At 41.9% G+C, this 27174-nt stretch overlaps 7 protein-coding genes across 7 annotated transcripts; 5 read left to right on the top strand and 2 right to left on the bottom strand.

Annotated features, from left to right (window-relative positions):
- Positions 1-1440: 1440 nt before the first annotated feature.
- PCOAH_00024330 (Uncharacterized protein) lies at positions 1441-4219 on the top strand (the record flags this gene model as incomplete). Its single annotated transcript, XM_020059238.1, has 3 exons — positions 1441-3741; positions 3867-3963; positions 4083-4219. 3 exons carry the CDS (start codon positions 1441-1443, stop codon positions 4217-4219), a joined length of 2535 nt encoding a protein of 844 aa, XP_019914977.1.
- A 517-nt stretch (positions 4220-4736) lies between these two features.
- Positions 4737-7109, bottom strand: PCOAH_00024340 (Uncharacterized protein; the record flags this gene model as incomplete). Its single annotated transcript, XM_020059239.1, has 1 exon — positions 4737-7109. The coding sequence occupies one exon, from the start codon at positions 7107-7109 to the stop codon at positions 4737-4739; it is 2373 nt and encodes a 790-aa protein (XP_019914957.1).
- Positions 7110-7962: 853 nt separating this feature from the next.
- Positions 7963-9400, top strand: PCOAH_00024350 (Uncharacterized protein; the record flags this gene model as incomplete). Its single annotated transcript, XM_020059240.1, has 2 exons — positions 7963-8534; positions 8675-9400. Coding segments are annotated over 2 exons (1284 nt in total), but the record flags the coding sequence as incomplete, so codon positions are not given.
- Positions 9401-10206: 806 nt separating this feature from the next.
- On the top strand, positions 10207-12938 carry PCOAH_00024360 (Uncharacterized protein; the record flags this gene model as incomplete). The annotated part of the gene is made up of 9 exons (XM_020059241.1): positions 10207-10609; positions 10727-10788; positions 11342-11410; positions 11649-11694; positions 11788-11820; positions 11960-12032; positions 12135-12224; positions 12580-12662; positions 12687-12938. Coding segments are annotated over 8 exons (801 nt in total), but the record flags the coding sequence as incomplete, so codon positions are not given.
- Positions 12939-14409: 1471 nt separating this feature from the next.
- Positions 14410-21234, top strand: PCOAH_00024370 (Uncharacterized protein; the record flags this gene model as incomplete). The annotated part of the gene is made up of 1 exon (XM_020059242.1): positions 14410-21234. The coding sequence occupies one exon, from the start codon at positions 14410-14412 to the stop codon at positions 21232-21234; it is 6825 nt and encodes a 2274-aa protein (XP_019915033.1).
- A 1197-nt stretch (positions 21235-22431) lies between these two features.
- PCOAH_00024380 (Ubiquinone biosynthesis protein COQ4 homolog) lies at positions 22432-23499 on the top strand (the record flags this gene model as incomplete). Its single annotated transcript, XM_020059243.1, has 1 exon — positions 22432-23499. The coding sequence occupies one exon, from the start codon at positions 22432-22434 to the stop codon at positions 23497-23499; it is 1068 nt and encodes a 355-aa protein (XP_019914758.1).
- A 232-nt stretch (positions 23500-23731) lies between these two features.
- Positions 23732-26081, bottom strand: PCOAH_00024390 (Uncharacterized protein; the record flags this gene model as incomplete). The annotated part of the gene is made up of 2 exons (XM_020059244.1): positions 23732-23876; positions 24043-26081. The coding sequence occupies 2 exons, from the start codon at positions 26079-26081 to the stop codon at positions 23732-23734; spliced, it is 2184 nt and encodes a 727-aa protein (XP_019915103.1).
- Between the last annotated feature and the right edge of the window lie 1093 nt (positions 26082-27174).

Consider the following 27174-nt stretch of genomic DNA (forward strand, 5'->3'; position numbering starts at 1 on the left):
AATTCACGACATCCAGGTTGATCTACAACGTCCGAGAATTTCAAATGTGCGCCAAAAAAAAAAAAAAAAAAAAAAAAAAAAAAAGTAAATCGCTAGTTCGGTTAAAGTCAGGTAACCTGTAGCGCCGCGTCCATTTGGGAATTCGTCGTGTGTAACGGTTGGTACATTTAAAAAAAAAAAAAAAAAAAAAAAAAAAAAATGACTAAAGAGGACAATCCAAACGTGAAGAAAGCATCCTTTTGTAAGCAGCTTCTGCGCACATGCCTACATGCCCAATTTAAATTTTCCAGCCGCCGGGAAAAAACACAGACTTGCTTTATCACTTGGTCTTTTTTAACCATTCCTTTTTTTGAAGTTCCCCCACCCCAACTGTGTTCGCTTCCCATTCGTTACAAAAGTGTGCAATTGTGAATTAGCAAATGGAAAAAAAAAAAAAAAGCATATACTTAAGCATATATGCGTGTGCATATAAGTAAATATATGTGTGAATACAGATCGATAGCTACACGTGCAGACGGGTCGCCCGCCAGGTGGACAACAAAACGAACCACATAAGCCGGCACCCTCTTCGTGCTGCTCTTCCCCCTCCCGTACACTCTACGCATATAAAGTGAACCATAAACCATTACGTTTTAAATAATGCTGTTCTCTATCTCGTTCTTCTCACCTCTCGCTATTCTGTCTTTCTTATTTACAACATTTTTGCAGTACTGCATCTTGTTTGCATTTTTATTTTACCTCTTATATTTTTTTTCCCTCATAATGTTATGATATGGATTTAGCTACGCGGCTGCTTTCCGTTCGTGTAGACTTTTTTTTCTCACACGCTTGGGCCACACGGCCACCCTCACCACATGAAGCCTTGTAGACTTTATTATACTACCCCTCCATACGTGCATATTGAGGAATCATAAAAAGCCAACCCTATTATGCCACCCACAAAAGGTTCACACTAGGATGCTGCTATGGTGACTCTGCAAAACGTCCCTTTTTTCTCAATATTTTTTATGTAACCCTTTTTTTTTTTTTTTTTAATGCCCATGTGTCTGCGACTTTAGTCAGCTAATAGTCTACTAAGCGGAAGTTAAATCACGGTTTTTTCCGATCATAAGGTAAGCACTATTCGGACAAGGAACTTCTTTGCTACGCTCTTTCATAACTTCCGAACGGTTTGCTCTTTATCCGTGTGCACGCCCCACAGTAGATGTAGACACAGGGGTAGGTTTCTTCATTGACGATTAACAACTAGGCAATTAAGATAGCTTTAAGGGGAAACCCGATCCTGTGGAAGAAATGAAGAAGTAAAGGTTTTCCCAAATCGATACAAACAACAAACCTACGTGTGGGCGCATCAAAGGAGTAACCCCTCCCCCATATGTCCCCATTATAACAACAATAAAGTAAAAATATACAATTTTTTAACTTTGAAAAAAAAAAAAAATGTCTGATGATGCCGCTAACAAGATTAGCATCCAAATGAATGACGGAACCGAATCCATGACTCCCAACGAGAGAGACAGAATAATTAAAACGAACTCGATTGGCAAAACGGTGGAACATGAGGACCCCAAAGAAGAAACACCACCGTATGGACGATGCTACAGCGATGTGAGTAGCTATTTACCCCCCGAGTCGTTCTCTCGTTTCGGCAGCATAAGCGGAACAAATGAGAATCTGTACTGTAGTGGGAAAAGTGACAACGATATTGATGATGCTACCGACGGGGGGGACACTTCCCCAGATGCAATCTCTGCTGACGGCGCCACCGCCAACACGTCTTCCTTTGATGGTACTTCCGCTGGTGGTACTTGTGCCGATGTCGTTTTCGAGGCAGATGGTCTAACGGCCTACCCAAATGGCAATGACGGGGAAAACCTCCCCACCCAACACGGATGCGAGAATTTAAAATCGCACAGCCTTGGCCTAGGACTCCGAAATAGCAATAAAACGGATTCTCCCAAAAAGGAGATGAAAAACGTCATGGGTTACAACTACTTCACACTAAGACAACAACTGATGAAAGCAGACGACTCGAAAATTTTAAAAAACATCCCCCTGAGTATCTTCGTGGGGACATGGAACTGTGAATACTTTGACTTCTCCAAGGAGTGCTACAACGAAAAGAAAGCGTATACTTCTAACTACCTTAGCGAAAACTACAGTGAGAACGTATACGGTTCAAAGGTAAGTGATAGGTTCTCGGTTAGATCTATGACCCCCTCCTCCTTGAGAGTTAAGGCGGTGGGAAATTATAATAAAATAGGGGGATCCTCTAGTGTGGATAGTTTTGCATCTGCTGATGAGAGAAGTGCAAACTACGCGTATGAAGGTGTCTTCGATGGAGAACTAAGAACTCTTACAGAAGGGGCAAAAAAGAATAAAAGCAGTCCCCCCCCAGTGCGTGTCATCCCATGCAACCACATCGAAGAGGGAAAAGTATCTCCAAGTAGTCCCAACCAGTTAGACAATATACGGGTCACACAGGGGGGGGATTCATCGTGTGACTCGTCCAATTGGGAAGAAGGCGCAAATTTATGTAAAGGTGGAAGAAGCACCAGCGAATGCAGAAATAAGCTGCGTAGATCCCTCTGCGATGTAGCCATCCCCAATGAGAGAATAAAATTCAGAAGTCAGCTTCCGGAGGAAATCACCAATAGGAACACATGGGTTAGAAGTTTACCACGGTACGATATTCCCAGGGAAGGCACCCGATCGAATGAGTGCAACACTTATTGCATATCCCCCAACCGGAAGAAGGTAGTTAGCAAAACGGGAACGATGGGGATGACAAAGGAAGTACAACCAACCGACCGGGCAAAAGCACAAATGGATAACCCGAGACGAGGGCAAATAGAAAAACCGAAACCAGTGGACGATAAAGAGAGGGAGAAGAGCAATGCTAACCCTTTCCAACAGCCAAGGGAAAACAATTCCAATCAGAGACCATCCCAATGCAGGGAGAAGCAAATATTCTCTACTTGGATTCAACCACACTACGACATCTACATCATATGTCTACAGGAGTCCATTTCTGATAACATCATCGAGTGTTTATCTCGCCACCTGAAGGAAATAAATCAAGAGACGTACAAATTTTTACCCTTGGCTGATTGCAAACTTTCTGGATATGGGGACGGGGCGTTTCTTCAGATGAAGTCAACCACGATGGCTGCCTGGGTGAGGACGTCAAAGTTGTATCCAAATGGTCCTGTAAAATTATGCGCCTCAAAATCTATCGCCTTTAATAAGTTAAATAATAGTAAAGGGTGTGTATCCATTCTGTTCAGCATTTTTAACCAGTTCATTTTATTTATCGGTTGCCACATGCCAGCGAAGGATCAGGAGATAAGACAGAAATCCAGAGAATTTATTCTCACCAAATTGAGTGAATATTTCAGTAACAAAATTACCTCCAATTTTAAGGACGTTTTTCATCATGTCATTTGGATGGGAGACTTCAACTTTAGGGTTCAAGGGATACGCCTAGACAAAGCCGTACGTTGTTTACAGACGAACAATTTGAAGGAGCTCCTAAAATACGATGAAGGGAACTCTGCCTATTCGTACGATTTGTCTATAAGCTTTCAGGAACTACCCATTTGCTTTCTCCCCACTTATAAGAAAAACGGCAACAGACCCGTTATCAACCGGAATGACGCCAACTGGGTGCAGAAGGAGTACAAACTCGTCCACAATATTAAGTGGTACAAGGGTGGTCGGCAAGAGTCCCGCATCCCCTCGGTAAGTCTTCCGTCGTAGTGGACATGGGGACCAACTCAGTGCAAGTTTGTCCTGTCGGCACAATTACGCTTTTATCACAATCGGCACAATTAACCTGTTTTCATTTATTACTTTCCCCCCCGCAGTGGACAGACCGCATCTTCAAATGGTCGTGCGAGAAAACCAGAAGCTGCCTCATCTTCGTGCCAAACTCTTACCTATCGCCACTACCGGAGGAGCAAAGTAATGGCCCAATTGGCAACGCATCTACGTGCAACCATCTCTCCTATTTAGGCTACACTTTAACCCATGTCGTTGCCACAGCGCTGCTTAACCCCCTTTTCGATTCCCCATACGTGCAGGCATCCTCATGGCCAGCGACCACAGCCCCGTTTCCTGCTGCTTCCAAATGTACATGATGAAAAACGAAAGGGAAATCCCCATGACGAAGGTCACACTGGGCAAGTCGACCGAGGGTTGTCTAGCCGAAAATTCATAAAGGAGAGCTCGGCGATAATACATGCTCTGGGCAGTGTCGCCATGTGCCTCCAGAACGTTTAGAACCCATCTGCTTCATCCCTTTATGCACCCCCGGTCAAGTTACTTCTCCCAATGAGCAGATACAAATTCGTTACTTCCATGTTCACAACTATTAGCAACGCGAAAGGGGAAAAAGCAAACAGGCATAAGAATGGAATGCCACGTGAAAGCGAAAAAAGCTGTTTCGCTCCCCCCCTGCTATATTCTCCCCCTTTTACGACACAAATTTAACGAAAAATCAAAACTGTTAAAGTGGCGCGCGCCACGCGGGTGAATTAAAAAAAAAAAAAAAAAAAAAAAAAAAAAAAAACACACACACACACAAACAAATATGTGTACCTACACACATATATAGGTGTGCGCCACTCACCCACACAAATTCACTAAGGGGTGATTTTCCAAATGGAGCAAAACAGACGCGCTAAAATTTTAAAGCTGGGTATATGCACCCTTAGCAATGTTGCATCGTCATCACCTCAGAACACCCGGTCTTGGGTATTCACCATCGTTATGTATATCGTCTCCGGGGAACAGAAAAAAAAAAGGTGGATGCAGGTTTGGCTGCACATCTCCTGCGTGGGTTTATCAAAATGGATAAAGCTGCAGTATTCTCCCCAGAAGGACACAACATAACACAGCTTACACCTCTCTCCCGCTTTCCTGTTAACCAATTGACCAATCAAGAAGTTGCATGTATCACGAATGCAGCAACTGCTAATTATGCCATTGCTAAAAATTATTTTTTGCACTTGGTAAAAATTTCTTTCCTTTTTAATAAACACATGTGCGTTTTTTTCGTGATCTATTTTTACATCCAGGAGGATTCTCCCTATGTACTCCACTAGGTAGTTTGCAATTTCTTCCTGCTTGCTCTTTGTATGGGAGGCAGCTTCGTGCGTGTTCCCATTTGCAATTCCGTTTGAAATTCCTCCTGTTACGTCCTCCTCCGGAACGCAGCACATAATATTGTACAGGCACTCCCTTTCTAGTACCCTCTCGTTAACACTATAATAGACGTTCCTATGGTTTTTTAAAAAATCCAGCACTTTGTCGATCTTTCGCAGTTTTGCCTCTTCTACAGCGGCGTGGTCGTTTTTTCCGGAGTTCATTCCCATCAGCCCCTTTTCACTGAGCGTTTTTTTTTTCTTCTTTTCGATTTCGCTTAGTATGCAATTTTCTGTACCCCCCTCCAGAGTGTCCTCTCCCCCATTCGCAAATTTCTCCTCCTTTAGGTGATCCCCCTTTAGGTAATTTTTCAATATTCCTCCATCTGTGGAGCTGCTTAATGTTATTCCATCCATCTGCCCCTTTTCCGCTGCACCATTGGCTGCCCCGCAGCTTAAGCTGAGCAAGGCTGATAAACTCACATCACTGCTGCTTTCTGAATCGTAGTTAATGTAAAATTTTTTATCATGAAGGGAGAATGTTTTTTTCTTTTTGTTGGCTTTACTTCTCGCTAGCAGATCGTGCAGGTCCACCACATCGTTCGGGTTGCCGGGCACACTATATTGAGCGTTATTCTGCTGTCCGCTATGCTTGTTGTTCCCTTCGCGTGTGACTTTCCCATCCTGGGTGAGGCCGGAAAGGAACTCCCTTTCTATGTAGCCTGCATCGAGTTCATAGACGGGGTGCACCTCCCCGATCTTCCCTCTCGTCTGTATATCCAGGTAATTGAATTGGTTTGTCACTCCAACGGTTTTTTTGCCCCCATTCTGTCCACATGCATTCTGTGCTACACGGTTGGGATTTACTACCACGTCCAGACCACCTTCATCCCCCCCGTACATGTTATACATATTGACCAAACTGTTCACATGGGTCCCCTCCTCGTTTACAGACGAGTTAGAAAAAATGCTGCTGTAAATATCTGCTACGTTATTCATACTAAACGCATCAGATAAGCTGTCCATTTCGCTGTTAGGGACGTTATAAGGCTGGTTAACGGAGAGCCAATGGTTGGAACGTGGACCATCCCCATTTCCCGTTTTGGAAGCTGCGTTCTTCCCATTCACATCGTAAGAGCATTCATGCCATTTAACTGGGACTGCATAAACTTCCGCATCGTTTGATCCGTTAAGGGTTAATACATTTTTTAATTTTTCACTAAATTTTTGGAGATCCGTTCCATGGTTGTATAACCCGACCAAGTCCACTGGGTATGTGTACGTGTCTGTAAAAAACTGCCGATATTTTTCCATCAACTTGGGTTCCCCATTGGGTGTTTCGACGAACGGTCCTTTTCCCGGAGACGAATCCCCGTTAGGAGCCTTCCCATTGCCGGGTTCCCCACTGTTAGCCCCCCCCGGTTTCGCCTTTCCCCCGCTACAGGTATCTAGCAGTACCACATTGTTCACTTTAAACCTATCCCTGTGCACATTCCTATGCGAAGTCAACCTCAACTTGGTCAAATCGTTAACGCACAGATATACGGAGCTGCCACTCATGTATATTTTATTGTCATATTTGCAGTTAAGGGAGATGACCCTTGGCTGGTACTCCCTAACGATATTATTTGCGTACTCACTTGAAAAAAAACTTGACAAAAAAACATTTTTTAAAAAAAAACATATTTTATTTCTCCACACACTTTGGTGCATGTATTCACAGTTTATAACTTCGTCCTCATGATCTGCAAAATTTGTCACTACCACTTGGGTGTTTATAACGTGACTGTTTAGGAGCCTCTCCAACTTATTAAGTCGTTTTTTTTTGCTTAAAAAATGCAGATAATCTATGGGTCGTCCATTTTCTTTAGGAGCTTCTCTCAAATCTGCTATGTACACCTTTTCCACACTGGTGTAGATGAGACCGTTGTTGTGGATCCCCTTTTCATTGCCATTGAAATACATTTTGGCATCCCTGGACAGGTAGGTATTTTCCTCTCCGTAGTGTTTCAAACGCTTGGTAAAGGTTTATGCGGCTACGATAAACTTCGCATCGGGCTGTCTCAACAAAGTTGCGTTTTTGCCTTGGCGTTTGCTTCACCATAGAAGGGATACATACATTTCGAGCGGATGGAAGTTGTTAAAAAAAAAAAAAAAAAAGGCTTATCACAGGGGAGTTAAAAATGTTGAATATGCGCAGGGAGTAGTGGAGATGTGGTTCCCCACCTTTTGCGGCATCTTTGAACAGCCAAATTGGAGCTCCTCCCGCGTGTTCCGATCTTCCTGTTCGCTGTTTATCTGCGCGTTTGAAGTATACACTCGTTACTCTTTTTGTCGTTCTTTTTTTTTTTTGCTATTTTTGCTATTTTTGCTATTTTTTTTTCATAATCGCAACGCATGCATTCGACCGTGCCCACCGCGTACGATCCGCATACACGCAGCACCTAACACAGTTGCGGTGATTACGCACGAGTGTAAATAATCAAGCGACGGCACTCACAAAAGCTTATGTATGTACATATGCGTATGTATACATTATGTGCATACCGACAGTGCGGGCACCCGCGTGAAGACCCTTCCTCCCTTTTTTGCGCGTTAACGAATTTGACGCTTGTTTAATTTCCCCCAAGCAGGTTATAACCCCCTTCTGGTCACGTCTCTCTGCCCACCACACCATGTGTTCGCAACACTTTGACACACATGGAATAGCAGCACGCAGCACTTTCCATGTGCCACATTTTTTTTTTTTGCTCCTCCTCTTCTGCTTCATATATAAATTGAACGAGGCCCCCTTCCCTCACATTTTCCACCTCCCAAGCATATAAACCTGAAATGAATGTAAAAACATCAGAAGATGTGTATAATTTTGCGAAAGACTGTTTAAAAATAAAAGAAGAAATAGAGAATAGCACGAAGCAAATCCCCAAAAAGGAAAAAAAAAAAAACACAGATCACCAATGGGGGAACAATTCATCCAAGTACAATTCTGATTATTCAAAGTTTGAAAACTGCCTTAAGGAAATCGAGCAAAATGACGAACTGGAGGAGGAGCAACACCAGCAGAAGAACAAGCAGCACTTCCTAAATAGTAGGAACCCATGTACCCATGACCATTCCAAGGAAAGACAACTATATGAGAAAGAATCCAAAGAAAAAATAAAAGCTTCCAACGCTTTTAATGAAGAAGGGAAGAAAGCATTTTACGAAAAAAATTACAAACTCGCTTGCGTTTACTTTCGTAAGGGGCTTATACAGTTGGATTATTCCTTCCCCGACTCAGAGAAAGAACAGGATGAACAGAATAGACTCGAAGTTAACTTACATTTGAACCTGGCCATAACGAAGTTTCACATGGCCAACTATCATGAATGCATCAGTGAATGCTCCACGGTGGGTGTACAGTGTGCCTTCGAGCGTTTATAAAGCGTTCATGCAGAATTTTCCTTTTTTGGACCCATTTTGTTGCGTGGTTCTTCCCTCACGCCACGTCGAACATTTTACATTTTCCCCTTTTTCGTCCCACCTTGCAGGTTCTCAACCTAGACAAGAACAACGCCAAGGCGCACTACCGAAAGGGACATGCCTACATGAGCCTGGACATGTATAACGAAGCCAAGGAGGAATTCTTAAAGGTCCTCGAAATTAACCCCACAGACAATGACGTGAAAAGGTCCCTACTAACTTTGAAGAACAAAATGGTCAGTTATACCAAGAGGGAGAAATTAGTCTGCTCTAAGCTTTTTCCTTCCAGTGAAAAAGAAAACGATAACGAAAATGAAAACGGAAACTTGCCCATGGGGATAAAGGGACCCAACAATACCTACGCAACGGGTCAACCAAATCATGATGGTGACAACATAGAACGTTCTGACGCAGGTAAAAGTATACCTACAATGAATGCACAGAATGATCTTACGAAAGACGTTGAAAAGGAGAACGTCACTAATAGCAACGTGACACTAAATTGTGGGGTAAAAAACCCTTCCGGTTATTCCCACAAAAGGAAGGAATACTTCCCAACTTTTTCATCAAATGCAAATGGGTCGAATTTTTTTAAAAACTCTTCTCCAATTTTCTTATTAAACAACATATTTTTATACCTCCTGGTTTGTTTTTTTGTTTTTTTCTTTTTACTATTCCTTTTTATGTTTATCTTTACTTCGTCTAAATTTTTTTCCACGTTTTTCTTCACCACTTTGTCAATTGTAGCCTTCATGTATTACGTATTTGTGTATGTTCACAACACAGCAAAGAATTAACGCATTATTTATTCTATTTTTTTTTTTTTTTTTTTGCGCACGTGGTTTTTGCCCTGATTGGTTGGGAATGGGACTCCTCAGAAGTTACCTTTTTCGAAGGCCCCAGCGTTGATCTGCCCTACCCAGGTGTGCAAAACGATTGGGAAATGTGTATCCACGTGCACACGTTTGTGAAGATCCTTGCGTGTTGTTTCTTCCGTTTTGAGGGGCCATTTCACTGCGATGGAAAAATCGCCCGTTCGATCTATCACACTTTACATGCTCATTATATACTTATTTGTGTGGAAAATTCCCATTTCTCTACAATTTGGAGAGAAAAAAATGGGGATAGGAACACGTAAGTGTATTGCAGAGGGAACAGTGCACATACCGTTAGATTTTTACATCTTCGCACTACATGCAGGGAAACCATTGCATATGATGAAACTTTTATTAAGGCTATCTTGGATACTCTTTCATCATTTAAAAAAAAAGAAATTTTTTATGTGCTCACATTTCAGAAGCATCCATGATGCGTAAGAATATGCCAATTTATCTCCCCATTCCGAAACAACAAAGTGCTAATTCGCACTTGTACAATCCGTGGTTTACAAAATGTGCCACTATGAAACACACGCAATTGAAACGGAAAGAGGTTTAATAAATGTGTACCTTGAAAAGCAAAGCAAATTGTATTGCTTGCTTCACACTGCGAACAATATTTTACAGGCACATGTATATTCCCCTGACGATTTTAAAGACGCCGAAATTATACTGGATAATGCCGCTTTGGGGTTGGACACGTTCAGCAGTGACCCGGTAGATGCTTCAGGGGGGACATCACTGATCAGAATAGCAAAAATTGGTACACGCCCGACGGAGATGGCAACAGTGGAAGTAGGCAGGTCACCGATGTCAGATCGAAGGAAGCGTTAAAATGCAATAACGTCCTCACGTATATTAAAAGAGGCTTCCACTACTTTGGAAATTTCAACATCAACATTTTGTACTTCTTCATGAACAAGCACAACATTGATCTCCACTGGGTTGACAACAAGGAAATATTTCGCAAAATAAATAACAGCGAAGGCAGCGCCTGTGCTACACTCTTCGATAATGACCAGTTAAATGACAAAAAGTTAATCGCCTTCGTGGTGAACATCGTTCGGGTCAACCTTTTCGATTTCTACCACCACCGGCATTTTTACACCATAAGGAAAATTTCAGGTGTTCCTTTGTTTCAGAGCTGAAAGAGCGAAGTGTATTGCGTGGCACGTTGTGTGTGAATGCGAACTTTTGGCAGAGTTACATTTACGGTGCTCCCTCCGTTTTTCCCCACTATAGGGATGTGGTTCCAGCTGGATTCCTCGCTCAGTAAACCCGTTTTGTTACCCACAAGTGAAGACGTACGCAATATAAGGGAGCGAACTGGCATGCCGAAAAATGCCCCCACCCATCGCAATTACATATGCGCGTGGTATTTACAGTGGAAATGCTTGCGAGCTTAATGATTCGTAGACCCATACGTAGCTCTGCACTGTGACAAGCTTTCATAGCGTTCCCTCCTTTTTACAATTAAATTTATGCACACGCGGGGATCACAACAACCGTGTTTATGCTTACAAATGGGGAAACCATTTAGGGAAGCTGGGCTATGCATAAGATCCCTTTTGTCTTATTTTATTCAAAATTGAAGTGACTTTATTTGTTAGCTACTCATCTTTGCATACGATTATATGTTACTGCTTACGCCCCTTTATATTTGCACAACTTTGTTTGTGTCCCTTGGCGCTTTTCTTCAAGTCGCCGTTTGTGCAGCGTTACACTATCACGCTCTTTTCCAGCAACTAGAAAAATAACGTTTGTCAATCCCCGTGTATATGAAACTATCGACCCATACCTGTACACATGTACTCACATTTGCTCCTTTCTACTCCCCCCCAATATTTTTCCTTTCAGTTAAACAATCACTTAATGAACATAGTAAAGGATAACAAATTTCACAAGTCCGATAATTACATCATACAAGTTTTTAAGAGGGAGAATAATCATCACAAATAATTTGGCCTTAACATTTTGTGCATGCATAAACAGCTTTTTTTTTTAAAAAAAAAATGACCAAAAAAAAAAAAAAAAAAATTAATCAAATAATCGCTAGTAACTTCCAAACGAATTTATAATTTCCAAAATTTTTTTGTTTTTTATTTTTTTCCTCCTTGTTTAAGTGTTCATTTTAAATTCATCCTTTTTGCCATTTCGTCGGAAGTACATCATTTTTGTTGCGCCAGCAGTACATATTATAATACGTAACCGTAAGATAGTAACCATACCTCTTTTCATCCAAACGGAGGAGTAAATAGCAGAAGGAAAACGCCAACGGTAGTCTCATGTTTTGTAAATTGAAGAAATTCCCAAAATGAGCGATAAATCCAGAAGAAGTAACTTAAACGATGAGTACTCACTTCGCGTACCGCATCACTTGCATAATAAATTTTCCCTTTAAAAAAACGCACAAATGGAGTAACATATATAAGCATGTGCCGCTTTAATTTCCCGTCCTCCCCCTCTTCCTTTTAGCCTTTCTTTTTGGAGTCACTGCTGTGCTAATATTTTGCTCATTCGCTGCAGTGGAGTCTCAAAGATATATGTGGTAAGCACACATTTTATAATCATTTAACCAAAATAGGGAAAAAAGCAGAAAAAGCCTCGCAATATTTTTTTTTTTTTTTTTTTTTTTTTGCCACCCACTCAGGATATTCGGAAGCATATGTGCATCCATACTGCTAATAATCGACTTGATGTTTTTTGGCGTCGATAAATTTAACTACGATCCATTTTATTCGTAATGACTTAAAACGATTGCATGTACATTCGCGTATAATCGATGCTGGAGAAGAAGGGGTGCTAAAATGAGTCACCTGAGAGTGTACCCATGTGTACGTGACTGAAATGCGTACCAGCCAGTCCTACCATGTCGTCACCCAAAATAGTGATTTAGAAAAAAGAAAAAAAAATACAATTTGAGAGAGAACGCCCCCTTTGAGTAGCAAAGAAACGCACATGCCTCACATGAGAGAGAGACACCATATGTAGAATGGGGGTGGGAGATATCTTACACCCTTACCCCCTTATTTGTAAAAAAACACCAAATTGCTATCACTCACACGGTGCGTACGTTACTATTTTCTTTTTTGTAGCAACTGGGAGAAAAAGCATTTGTGAGACGGACATACACAGCAGGCTGTAGCTAACGTGCAACGAACGGTGGAACCACGCCCGTGTACCCGCGTACCCATGTACCCGTGTACGCGAAATGGACACCATTTTCAGTAAATTGTAAAAACATGTGGTACACATCTTAGTGCCACCCTATATGATACAGTGCAGCACATTACAGTATAGCAGATAGTACTCTTATGCTGTGTGCTTTCCCTTTTTTTAAGTTTTATTTTTAATTCATTTCATGTAGCCTTTTTTTTCTTCCCCTCTGCGGAATGCTTTTTTTTTATGTCGCTCTTTTAACAAAAACCCTTTTTCCTTAATGCTTTGATAATGCTAAAAAGAATGCATGTCGGAATGTCGTGTGGGTGAACACACATAAAGAGTGAAATGTGGGAAACATGCGAAACGTTCAAATGATCGAAGCGACCTGAAGCGTAGCAAAGAATGTTATTCTGTGAGATTTTGCCACTTATGGCTAGCGGAAATACGGTTGGATGAAACTTTCCGCAAAGCTGATACGTGCAACTGACACAGTCGCTCAGTTTGAACGTTTTGTGTTTCCTTTTTTTTCCTTGCAAGCCCCCCAAAGGGTAACCTCTTTAAAGCAAACGTAATTACAAACGTAATTACAAACGTAATTGCAAAGGCAACTGTAAATGTGAGCAAAGACACCCATCGTGGCGTCATTTATGTCGCGAAGTAGACTGCGCAGAAAGCAGTACTCTCCCGTTTAGTGACTAACCTTGCGTTGTCACTACTTCGCATAATGTCTTACGTAAAATGCGTGGGGGAATTTGCAACAAATGATCTGCGTTAATAAAGTGTTGATGCGTAAATCGTTGTGGAGGAGAAGGGCCCGTCATTTTATGTGCCAACTGTTACCCATGTACTATTCTCTATCATTGTGTACGTTTTTTTTTTTTTTTTTTTTTTTTCCATGTACGCCTTTTGGCAATAGTTTTTCTTTCCTTCAATTTACGAGCGCCTCGGCAACCACGTTGGTCACACCGAGTTTCATCCCATTCGTGCGCATCAAGTGAATGTTTAATTTCCTCCCGTTCGCGCTTCACACCATTTTTAATTTCCTTGCATTTCCTCTTATTTCCTTGTGTTTCCCTCCATTTTGTGATGTATTCCCCATTTTTAAATAACGTCAAAAAGAAACATTCACCATTTTTTAAATTCACCTTCAACAATATATGCGTACCAAAAAAAAAAAAAAAAAAAAAAAAAAATATGCATACATGTATGCATATGTATGTATATATATATGTGCTAAAGTGATCCATGGTTTTCCCAGCGGGGAATGCAAAAACGCTATGTTGAACAATTTTTTCAATTACTTAAAAGGTCCACGGAGTGTATATTTTCCCGCTTTACCACTCCATTGTTAAGTTGTGTGGGCGTTTCGAATCCTGGCAGATTCTGACCGAAAACATAGCCCTGAAAGTAGCCGTACGCCATTAATTCATTATTTTCCCCGCACAGGTGTATGCCCAGGCGTATTCTACGTGTCATTCGTTTGCATGTTGCCCATTACACCTTTTAAACCCTTGTAATTCATGCGGAACGGCTGCGTGCATCCCTATTTTTGCCATTTTAAAAATTTACGAGTGTTAATTACACACACACATCCATACCCCCCCCATGTCTGAGTTGCGCGAAAATTTTAGCAACATTCACTTGGTTGTGAAGTTTTGTTCCTCGGCTACACAGTGTAGCCGCTCCAACTATCTAGCTATTCCCCTGCAACAGTGATCCACCCCATGTGCCTGTTTACACCTCCCCCCTTATGCGCATAAATAATGTTCAAAAAAGACATCCAAGAATTTTATATAAAGAACCACATTGAAAATATTTACCTTGTAAAAAGACACCATGAAGATGGCAACGTCGAGGAGAAAAAGAGCAGCGTTCTCTACAAGAACATCGATGAGTTTGTCCGTGTCCTCATACAGATAAGAAAATACGACAAGGAATTTAAAAAGATATACGTTAAAAAAGATGGATCGGATGTTCCAGCGACGTTACAAGAATACCTAGACTTTTACGTAGGCCAGTTTGGGCACAAATTCCATTCGTTCATTTTGGAATATAAGAACAGTCTGATCAAGGATGATCCGAAAAATCATTACATCGTTAAGAAGCTTACCAAAAATGACATTGAAAAAGTGGCCAAAAATTCATACGCACGGGTAATGTTCATGTATGACAGTGCAAAATATTTACTTTACTACATAAAAAAGTGTATTGAAAAATTTACGGAAATTAATGAGAGTTCTGTGAAGCTTCTGATGAGCTATTTAAGGGTCTCTGTAAACCCTCTAAATTTGATCGCCCATGTGTACTTAAATGGGTACAGGTACAGGGGGGTACCCTCCCTCGATGAGGCGAATAAAAAGGACATCCCCAATGGGGTAAGCCAAATTGGACCAAACGAACAGTGGAAGAAAATGTCACCCTTAAAGGGTAACCCCGTGGTAGACTTCCCCCCAAAGGACCACTTCTTCTGCAACGAACTGTGTCAATTTGTGTGTGCTTACGGGGAGTACATCATAAAGCACACCATAAGTAGCAGCTATGCAGAACTGCTCAACACGCATGAAATTATCATGTCAAAATTGAGCATATACGAGTCGGCCAAAAGACATATTAGACGTCATATAATGAAGAAAATATGCTCCTATGCCCATTTTAAGAAATATAATCCAAGTGCCCAATTTGATCAGGATACCATTTTCAGTGCGTACGAAGAGGACGTAATTAAGTTCCAAAAAATATTTAAAAGATTCACGCAAGTTGGTAGTGGCTATAAAAATGTCAGCATGTCTAACAGAGACTGTTCTTACATTTATGAACTTGTGCTGGCAGTATACTTAGTGAAAAAATGTCTCCTCCATTTGAACGAAAATATCGACGCAGTTCTTCAGGTGGCCCTTTACACTTTGTACAGCTCCTCAAAAGTGATCATCATTTATTTGTACTTCAACCTTCCCAGGAATATGGCTCATTACTTCCTAAACGTGTATCTTCTCTTTTTTAAAAATAAGAAAAAAAACAGTGAAGGTCAAAGTCAGGCAAATAAGACCGCACACATTATGAACAGAATGAGGTGGACCTACAGAAACGTCCTGCAGTATGTTGTCAAGCGGGAGAAGGGATGTAGGGAAGGTGAGGAACCAACCCAAGAAGGGATTCCACCAGAAGAAGCCCCTTACGAAGTTACTCCTCTTGGAGGCCAAATCAAAATGTCGGAAAAAAAACGGTACAGGAAGATCCTCAACCTACTGTACTTCCAAATGGACAGTTACGACAAAAAATGGGCCAACCAAGAAAACAAGAAAGAAGTGAAAAAATTTGTCAGACTTCACAAGAATGGGTCTGTCATACAGCTCAAATATAACTATGAGGTCCATCTAAGAAAAAAGAAAAAATTCAAGAAGAAGACGCTTGCAGAAGAGGACCCCACAAAAACTGTTAATGGTAACCAACCCGTTACACATCAAAACGGTACAGTATCGTACCCGAAAAAACGAGCGAACTTTATACACCCTGACAAAATCGAATACATGAAGAGGTATGCCCCGCTATACAGAACCAAATGCAGAGGAAAGAACGCTCATCGAAATAGAGCTATACATGTGCAGACAAACACAGTGAATTATTCCATTCACAACCGAGTCATATACAACTACCGTGATGGGGATACCTACGATGGGAAAGAAAAAAAAAATCATAAGGAAGGAGAAGTGCCCTTCTACAGAAGCAGTAACAGTTCCGAGAAAAGCGTCATAGGGAAATTATTCAACTGTGTGTTAGGAAATCTACGAAAGGCGAAACAATTATGCCCAAGAATCACTCATAAAATTGATGCCATCGAATCATTTGACGATTATGAAGATAGCCATTGCAGCGGTCCCAGTGAAGAGGTTTCCAAGGTAGATGAATCTATCACCTGTCCTGTTAGGACCATTTTGAATGAACACGAAAAGGGTGGAGAAACTCCGGATTCGTGTTACCTGTCGAGGAATGGCTCTATAGAAAGTGATGCCAAAATGAAGTGTGAAGTTTTGTCCGAAAGGACACTTGATAAAAATAAATCCGACGTAAATTCCGTCGAAACGGTCAACAGCAAGGAAATGAATTTGGAGGGTGAACAAGTATCGGAGGGAGTAGGTAGCGAAGATGGAGGGACACCCCATAAGGAAGTAGACCACACGGTTAAGGGGCACGAGAATGATATTGCATACGCCCAGTTGGATGCATCCGTGGGGGATACGCATAGCAGTGTAGAAAAATCATCTGAAGAAAGCTCCGACGAACGTAGCCAGAAGCAGAAACCGAATGAAGAGGATCAAAGCGGAGAAATCCCTCCTCCCGAGGAAATCCAAAAGGAAGTTGAAAAAGTCGAATTTGGCGAAAAGGTTGATGAATCCCCCAGAGACGCGTTCAAAACGGAGGGACACACTGAAAAGGACACATTCGATAAGGAGTCTCCCGAAGGGGAAGAACAGAATGATAACTCCCGAGGAATATGCTCACCAAAGAATATAACCCATGTCATTATGCAGCTAAGAGAAAGAAAGAAACGAATAACCGAGGGGAAATATAAGAAGTTCTTTTCGGACGATTCCGGCACGACGGATGTATCGTCGGATGATTATAAGCCTTACATGACAAGGAAGGGAAAGCAACAAAGGAAACGGAGGAAGGCCGTGGCGAAGGGTAAGAAGAAGACCAACGGAAAGACGAGTAAAAAGACAAAAGGTAAAGAAAAATCAAACAAACGGACGAAGGAGAAGAAAAAGGAGGGGCGATTTAGGAAGAGAGAAACGGAACAGGCACCCAAAACACGGAGTAGTAAAACGAAGAAAAGGAAAAGGTCTCAACTCACTGACGAGGAAACCGTTAAAAGGAAAAAAGGCAAGTCCAACCATTCATCCAGTTACCATTCGAAGCGAAAAAAACGGTTAAAAGGGAAGGAAAAAAGCTGCACTGCAGAGAGCGTCACGCGTAATCACTCCAGGGGAAGAAAAACTGCGATTGCCACTAATGGTGAGCAGTTGCCAGGTGAGCATAAACACGGGTCAGAGAAAGAGTCACATATGAATAAATCTAAACCACCAACAGCTGACGATACGGCAATTCCCGGAAGTGCGAGGAAACTAATCTTTAACGTGTCCCTGGATGGCAGCGAAGGGGGAGATGAATGCACACCGTGTAAATATGAATTTGGACGGATAACGAACTGGGGTTCGAATATCACCAAAGGGAAGACACCCATTTGTGGTGACGATGAGGGCGGCTTCCTCTTAAGTGAGGATAACCCCCAATGGAAGGAAGTGGACGAATCGCTCAGCGTGGCAGGCACACACGGGAAGAAGCACAAAACGGATGAACCAGCGGATAAACGGTTGGATGAACTACTTAAGGTACACACAGATATGCCCCAATTTGACCTTCCTTTCATGTGCACACGCGAAGTATACATAAACGAAAGAGTATGCGACGTTGGGAAATACACAGAAGAGAGACTAAAGTTAATTGTAATACACCTGTTCAATTATTATATAATCGGAGGCGTATTTCTTATCGACCCGTATAATAGTGCACAAAAGGAAAGGTACAAAAACTTCACTAACATACAAGAAAATATCAACGACATAGAACATACGAAGATATTTAAGTATAGTAGTCACGAACTTCCTGTTGGAAATATTAGGAGGAATGTAAAGGTATCCTTACTAGGTGGGAGGACTTCCAAAAGGGTAATGATATTTTTAAACAGACAGGGAAAAGGATTAAATGGTGCCACCTACAAATGTACAATTAATGGCGCATTGTATGCATGCAAAATTCAACAAAGGCTATACTTGGCGAAGAAGGAAATATTTTTCTCCTACATTTTGAAGACGAGAAAAATGTTGAAGCAGAGGAAGTATTCCGGGCAGCACAAGAGAAGTGTCACCATGGGGGGAAATGCAACTGAGGTCAGAAGTGAATGTAGCCGCCAAGAAAGCGCCATAAGCAGCAACGGGGAGGTCTTCTTCGAAGTTTACGCCAAGGGAAATTTGTACATGTTCCCCGACGAGCTGCACTACAAGGTGCATAAGGGGGAAGGCAACTCGGACAAAGGTACGCGCAAAAGGGAAAGGCTACGATGGGGGGTCAGAAGAAGAGGCAATAGAGGAGAAAAAAGAGGAGACAAGCATAACACGGAGGGAAGGAGCGACGAACAAAGTGGGGAACAAAGCGAGGAAAAAGGTGAACACAAAGACGAACACAAAGACGAACACAAAGGCGAACACAATAGTGAGCACAAAAGTGAAGGGCAAAGCGAAAAGCACAGCTCGGAAAGGGGCACATCCCTTCTCATCATGGGGACGCAAAAACACGTGACCTCGCTCAATGAACTGATTAATACGTTCATAAAAAAGGGCCACCAAGCCATAAACGAAGAGCTGGTACTGTTCATCGTTTACCACTTGATCGTGGCCCTGTTGCAGTTGCACGTGTTGGATGTGCTCCACGGAGACGTCAAAATAGACAATATTTTAGTTTCCAAGGATGAGGATCTTCTCCAACGGATGGAGAGAAATGGGGAAAACAACCCAGGGGAGATGAAGGGGGAACAGATAAGGAAGAGCAGGCCTAACAGAAGAAAAGGCAATAGCGATAGCAGCGTTCATGGCGGTAGCAGCCGCAGCAGTAGTGGCAGTCGCACCGTTCGCGGTGGTAGCAGTGGTGGCAATCCTAGCAATCCTAACCATCGTAGCAGTAGTGGCGTTCGCAGAACCTATAACAGTAGTAACCCCTACCTGTCCGAAAACATGCTGAACGCGAAGTTAGCCAGCAACCCAAACAGCTTTTTGAGAAACAAGTTCCCACTGAACGTATTCCTAATCGATATAGGCAGAGGAATTGACGTAAAAAATTTTAGAAACTACCTCTTCTATGGAGAAAAAAACTGCGACTGCTATAATTTCCTGTCTGATGCTATTTTTACCTACCACATAGATTTTATAGGCATCGCGCAAGTGGCTAGCTGCTTATTATTCTACAAGCACTTTGGGAGCATAAAATATAAATACGATGAGAGCATAATGGACCAAAACTACACCACCATAAATAAACTGAATTTGACCTACATGACGCACAACAATAACTTTACCAAGAATAGCAACACCGCAGTTAGGAGGAGGAAGATGGACAACCCTCCAAAGGGTAAGAGTAAAAGTAGGTGCAAGGAGATCGAAAATTTTATAAAGGTGAAGGAGCGGGCGTATACGGAGGATGAGGAGAAGCAGATGATCGGGTGTACAGACGAAAGTGCCTGCCAAGAGGGAGAAAAACCTGCCGGGAAAACTTCTCACCTTGCAAGGAATGATCCGCTCCCCGTGGAACCCCTCCAGCGAAGTCTTAACTGTGAAGGAAGCAAACAACCCGCCAACAGGAGCACCCTGCAAGAGAGCAACCACTTTATAGATTACTCAAATAATATCCCCATGGATGAGCGTTATAGAAAAAAGGTCGACGGGTACATAGACCAAATGAGGAAGAATAACGAAAATTACTACATCGAACGGGAAGAAGAAATCAAAATAAAAAACTTTTCCGTGAGGTTGCTATCCAAGAGGAAGAAGTATATCGACTTTTGGGAAGTTTTTTTTCACCTTCTGTTAAACTTTTGCAATGTGTACGAATTGAGTTCCATCAATTACAACAGTAGGGAAGTCGGCACGAATTTTGAGAAGGCCAATTTGTTCCACCACAAGGTGATGAATAAAACGGAAAATTACTACTTTGACTTTTGCAAAAATAACTGGGAAGAAGTTCCACAAGGGGGTCAACCGAACAAGGGTACTCACATGAAGCAGAAGCTCAATGGTAATTCGTATACAAATAGAGGGGGAGCTGTCTGCTTTAATGGGGACAGTCACAATAGCAGTGCAGTTATGGACGTCCACCATACGGATGAAGCTAAACAGGAGATAGTTAATCTATGCCACCACAACAGCAGCACCGATGATGAGAGCAACGCGCGTTCGATGCAGAACGGACGTTGTGATGATGAGAAGAAGACCCATGAGGAAACACACAAAGATAATAACCACCAAAAACGAAATTTTAACGCAGAAAGGGAAATCACAAAAGGGGTCGTTTTAGACAAAAAAAATGAAGAAATGAATGGCGACCAACCGAAGAGTAATAGTAAATATTTTTTTATAAAAAACTCCATTTCTAATTTAAAAAATATAAAAAGAAAAATGCATGAAGTGAAGCAAAAAATAGAAAGGGACAAATGTGAGGTCAGTAATAAGGAAAAAAACGACTCCTACAACTTCTCTGGCAAAGTAGAAAATATTAGCCTGAAAAGAAAAATGATATTCTTTGAAAATGAGCAGAATAGACAAAAGTGCAGGAAACTGAATGACCAGAAGTACTACGCGAAGGAGTGCCGCGCCAACGACACCAAAAGGCTGACCAGGTATGTCAACAAGCTAATGAAGAAGAAGGCCATTTTTATTCTCCTGTTTTTAAAAAGGGCAATTGAAAAAATATTTGATGATGACAGGAGTAGGCAGGAAACTTTGCTCACCGAGCTGAAAAATGCGGCGGCTTTTTTTTGAGCCACGTAAGGGTCGTTTAACTGGTCTTGCACGTCCTGTGTTGGCTGCATTTCGCCAAAGGGTGACCTAAATATATGCCTCGTCTCACCTGTTGTGGCGTTATGCTATATATACTTATCTAAGCGATCCCCTGCGTGAAAGCAAAGCATATTCCTATAGGTTTGTACATGCACAGAAGGTACATATGTGCATACTTGCCACATGCATGTGCATGTGAATACCGTTTGTGGACTCCCCTCTCTGCCGCCCTTCCGACGCCTCACGGTGCAACAGCACTTCTCCAGCCCATACACTACCTGTGCTGTGCGCATATCACTTTTTAACAGTCACTTTATCCACTTTGTTTTACCTTTTACGCTTTATGTTTTTTTATTTTATTATTTTTTTTTTTTTTTAAGCCCACTGAAATTCAATTTATGATGAAATTGCACGGGCACGGCGACCTCCAGGGCAGATCCATGTTTTTGTTTTTTACGTTGTTATTACTTTCCTTATTTTTTTTTTTTTTTTTCCCATTGTTTCCCCATTTTTCTCCCCTCCTTTTAAACTCCTTCCCGTTTCCGTTTTCTCGTGTGAGTAAAACGGAAGAGAAGGAGTGCTCCTAGTGGCCCCGACGGTGGCCTAACTTTTGTAGTACGTCCAGCAGTTGCGTAAGCAATTAACACGGCTTCGCTTTGTAGTACTTCGCCACACGTCGCGTCCGTTTGTTTCGTTTCTCTGCCAAGCTTATAGGCCTTCCTGGGCACACACCCGTCCCCTTCGCGTGGGAGTGAAATCGTTCCTGGGATCGTTCCTCGTTGTGTTGTTTCTACGAGATAAAACATTTTAGCCAAGCTGGCTGTCCTTCCCGAGGGGTTGCTGTAGCCACACGGTGTGTATATACACGTATACACTTATTTATATATGTATCTACGTTGGAGCCTCCCGCGCGGCATTGCCCTTCATACCTGCTTGGCGTTGCCTTATCCCGTAAGGGAACAGCAGGAATGCATCCCGGAAGAGGTTTACAAGGAATGCAGTTACAAATGAGTTAGTTAAGGTAACGGAGGGGGGGATGCCATAACAGCGTAGTGGTGACAGTAACTTTTTTTTATTCCCCCACTACCTTGGGCCGTTCCCTTTAGAAGCTCAACAGACGGGACCATTCCATGTGCACGCCACAGATAAATATACGTCTCCCCCTGCAAGGCGCCCAAAATGTATAACTTCGTAAAAATATTTCGCTCAAACTTCATAGACATAAATGCTGCAAACAAATTTGAAATTTTTTTAAAAACGATACTACGGATTTATAAGACGCCGGCCCGAACGCACCTGCTGGCGCATGCAGCGGACATATCGGCCATATATGCAGTGAGGCAAATATACAATTATATGAAAAACGATGAAGAGGGAAGGATTGTACTGAAAGAAAAACCGTTGCTAATACGACAGAACATACAATTTAATGAGTTAAAGAAGCTACCGAAAAATACACTAGGATATAAATATATGGAATTTTTGGAAACGTACAAACTGCATGCACATGACAGAGAAGTATCTCATTTTTTTACAGACTTAAATTATTCCTACATTTTAACAAGGTATAGACAGATCCACGATATTGGGCACGTGGTTTATAATTTGAATATATCGATCGAATCCGAAGCAGCACTGAAGGTAATTGAACTGGTACAAACGAAATTGCCAATAACTGCGCTTGCCATTTTAGTAGCCCCCTTTATGACGCCGCTATATCGTTTTCAATACATTTTTCAAGACTCCATTCCTCCGAATTTTCTAACCCCCAACTTTGACTATACATACAATGATGCATACAATTATGTGGACGAGTTATCCATTAAGCAGTATGAGTACAATCTGACAGACTACTTTCACGTGGATAAGAGAGACGACAGGAACTTCTACTCGAAAATGTACCAATACTACTTGGACAATATAAATAATTCTTCCGCCGTTCGAGGGTCCATCATATACGGGTTTGAAAACAAAAGCAATAATGACATTATATATGACCATCCAAATGGGGAGTATATTTTTTTAAAAAATTTGAAAAAAAAACATCTTCTTTTTCAGTACAAACCAAGGAAAAATTTACTACGTGAGTTGTACCCATGGGCCTACATGGCGGGCGTGTCAACAACGAAACCGCTGCATTCTATTCATATTGAAAAATGGCTGGACAAGGACATCGACTTGTTCAGGCGCACGTACAATATTACTCCCCTCCCCGATCACTTGAATTTGATGGCTGGGATAAATTGAGAAGATTCAAGGGGAGCACATATGAACGGGTAAAACAAATGGGTCTTCACTCCCTTACGCGGGGTTGCGGTACGTGGATTCACTATTTTCTTCTTTTTTTATGTACATTTTTTTTTGTCCCTGCGTGTACTTCAGCACGTGTGTAATGGTGTGCGCACGTACCACGAACTATGCCTTATTTTTTTAACCAGCGGGAATAAAACATATGCTTCGTCCTTATTTCCGTGAATGATCAAGTCGGCTGACCCGCTGTTACCCCGGGTGAAGCGTCCCTTTTTACGTTCCTCCTGTTTAACTTAAACGTGGACGACATCCAGCTCTTCAGTTTGTTCATTTCGACTCGTTCCATTTTCATGTTCACTCGTTTTTTGAGTCGCCTGTAAGGGAAGGAAAACGAGAGGGAATTATAATAGACTGCCATTCTGAACAGCAACGGCAACATTGCGTGCGTTTATCAAGGCAACACCCCTCTTACAACACAAAAAAAGAAAAAGAAAATTAACACAAAAGGGCGTTCATGTCCACTCATGGCGAGACGCATACCTGAGCGACTTCTTCGACTGGTATACTCCCCTCCTGCGGTGTGTAGCCCTCAACCGATTTTCATAATTATTGTACAGAATGTACATGTGCACGTCTGCCCATTTACTCGAATTCTCGCCGGTATTTTTATTCTTGTGTATCACGTTGTATATGTCCTCCGGCACAGTCATAATATACCCCCTCTTGCAGTACACATAATTTTGTACAAAAAAATTGATGTCTCCAACATTCTTTTTTAAATTCAACAAATCGTTTAAAAAAATTAAAACTTTCCCCTTGGTGTTTAACTGCGTGTTTCTCTCTACAATGAAAGTCACATTGGAAAAATCTTTTTTTTTTAAATTTTTTTTAAACAGTTTTTTTTTTTGTATATAATATAACGCTGCTGAGAGGAAGGTGTGTCCATATTGCTGATGAATTTTTTGGGCCTCTTCCAGGTGTTTACTGTCTTCAATAACGACCTCCTTAATTTCGTCAATCAGAAAAGTGAGGAAATTATCTTTTAGCTCTTTGGCGGGCGGCAGGGGATAGCTCTTAAAATTAAAAATCGCGTTGATCTCTTCGTACTGCTTGCGCTGCTTTTTGCTGTAAAACAGGATGGATTGGGTCAGCACAACTGGGGGCGTATCTGCGAAGTGACCACTTCCAACCACGGGGCTAACCGCAACACCGTGAGTTTCTTTTGGAACCCCCTCGAACAATGCATCCACGTACAAATTAGCATCCTGTTGGAAGGTGTAGTGTATATGCACATGCGCATCCACGGGGTAAGCCTTCTTTATGCTCATGTCGTCTGTGATTAGGACATATTCCCCCGTCTTGTTGAAGGTCCTCACTATGCTATTCTTGTAGTCGACTTTGTGCGAATTCGACACGAACACGCAAGGGATGTACGCATTGACAAATCCATAAAAGGCGTACACGTCACTCTTACTATAATAAATTATGATCTTTTTACCTTTGTTCATTTTTAGAAGGTAAAACAGAATTAGGAATTTTTTGTCTTCACTCATGGGGGCGCAAATGCTGAAATGGTCGCAGTTGTTCTTTCTGCAGTTCCGTAGGTTGACGTAGTGGAGGGGTGTTCCCCATCGTTGGTTAACGCTCTGTGCGGTGGTTTTACCGCGGTTTTGTGTCTTCTTCCCTGGTGGTAGGTATTTCCCCTGCTCGTCGCCGTGCAAAGCACTCCCATAGTTATGCTGGTTAAACGTCCTACCCCCGTCAAACTTGTCAACCTTGTCAATCGGATCAACCGCACATCCATCTCCCCCCGCAAGAACCTCATACTTTACACTGCGAGCATGCTGCAGCAAGTCATTCACGACCCACTGGTCATGAGATTTATTTACTAGCAAAAGTTGCAGTGCGTCCCCCCTGTTTTGCTTTTCCTTACAGAGTGTTAAAATCCCTTTCACTGTACAGTCCATTTTTAACTGATACAGTTCGCCCAGATCATCAATTACAATGAAGTTCACAAGTTCTAGCAAAACGGAAAAATCATAGTTGGGGGGGAAGTTTTCTGCGTTCAAAATTATTATATTGTAAAGGAAATAATTGCAGCTCACAGTTTGAATATTCCCTTCGTTATTTATTAAGTAGGTGGACACATCTGGAGGTTTTAACTTTATTATAGTTTCGAGCAGGGCGGACGTTTGTGCCTGTGAAGAGGCCACCATAAGTACGGACTTGTCTGGACATACGAAATTATTCCTTTTTCGTCTCTTCTTTGTCTTATCTTCAAGCGAACAGGTGTTGTCTGCGTCCCCATTAGACGTTGATACACCCCCTTGTGCATCAACCTTTGCCGCGTTTATTTTGTAAAACGAATAAACCACGTACGATACCATGCAGTCAGAGTAGAGCAAACTGACTAAGACGTTATTGCTCCGGTTTAGCAGCTCAATTAAAGCATACTGGTATGTGTACAAATAATGCAAACCCCGTCTGGGCAAAATGTATCTTATATAGCTATTGCCTATTTTGGTGACTTGCACAATTTCTGTCATATCGTTCCTATCGCATGATTTTTTTTTTTCCATTCTGTGTGTGCGTTATTTTGTTGAGGTAAAAATTGTTGCTACTTTGGGGACTTGTTCGGTTGGCTGGTTTCCCCCCTTTCTGCTTCCCACGATGATCATTCTTAAACTCGTTCGAAGTTTTACATGACGAGATGACAAATTTCTTCTTTTCACTTTTGTTGTATTTCCCGACGATGGAGCTGTAGGCTTGACCCCCTGTTTTTATTTTACCACTTTCATGGGATGCGCATGTTTGAAAAAATAATTTTAACTGCTCATTCGCATGGCGATAGGAGAATACCCTTCGGAGGAGCATGTTAGGACGGGAGTAGCTGCGGGGGAGGGGTGCACGTGGTTCCCCCGCTATTCGGCTTGCGTCCTTATACGGATACGTTTACTGTCACTTTATGGAAAGCACCGTCACTTGTTGGGTAAATGCTCCTGCAGTAATGTATACGTATACACATATATATGTATGTAATTACTACCCTGTACACAGCCTTTCTTCTTTGCAGTGACGCCTTCATAGACATAACCCATTCGGTAGTGCAGCACGGGGAGTCACACCGTCTTGCGTGCGTCCCTCGCTGCCATCCTCCCTTTCAGCTAAACTGCTGCCTAATGTGGTTTCCCAGAGTGAGCTAACTTAAGCGTCCGTTTTGATTTTTTTCGTCTCATGCTGAAGGACGTCATCTCCCGCTAAGCAAACGCAATAGTGTTGTTTCTTTTGCGTACATAAATGCATTTTTATTTTATTATTATTATTTTTAATTTTAAAATCGCAGCGGTCGTGAATCCCCTTTTGAAGATCTACACAACGGCGCGCAAAAAGAGTGAGACTCCTTCCTGCTTTTATTTTTGGCCTCAAATGGGGTTCTTCCTCTTCGCTCCAAAAAGGGACAAATCAAATAAAGCAAGTGGAAAAAAAAAAATGGCACAACTTTTAACAGGCACCTTGTATGGTATTTTCACATTATAGTAGTTTGTTGTTTCCTTCTGCTTCGTTCTCATTTGTTTTTTTTTTTTTTTTTTTTTTTTTTTTTTTTTATGCACTGCGTCAGCGCTCCCACTTGTCCTCTTAGCGATACATCAATTTTCCCCCTTTTTTTCCCCC

Source organism: Plasmodium coatneyi, chromosome 9 (assembly GCF_001680005.1).
Source record: "Plasmodium coatneyi strain Hackeri chromosome 9, complete sequence".
Classification (NCBI taxonomy): Eukaryota; Apicomplexa; class Aconoidasida; order Haemosporida; family Plasmodiidae; genus Plasmodium; species Plasmodium coatneyi.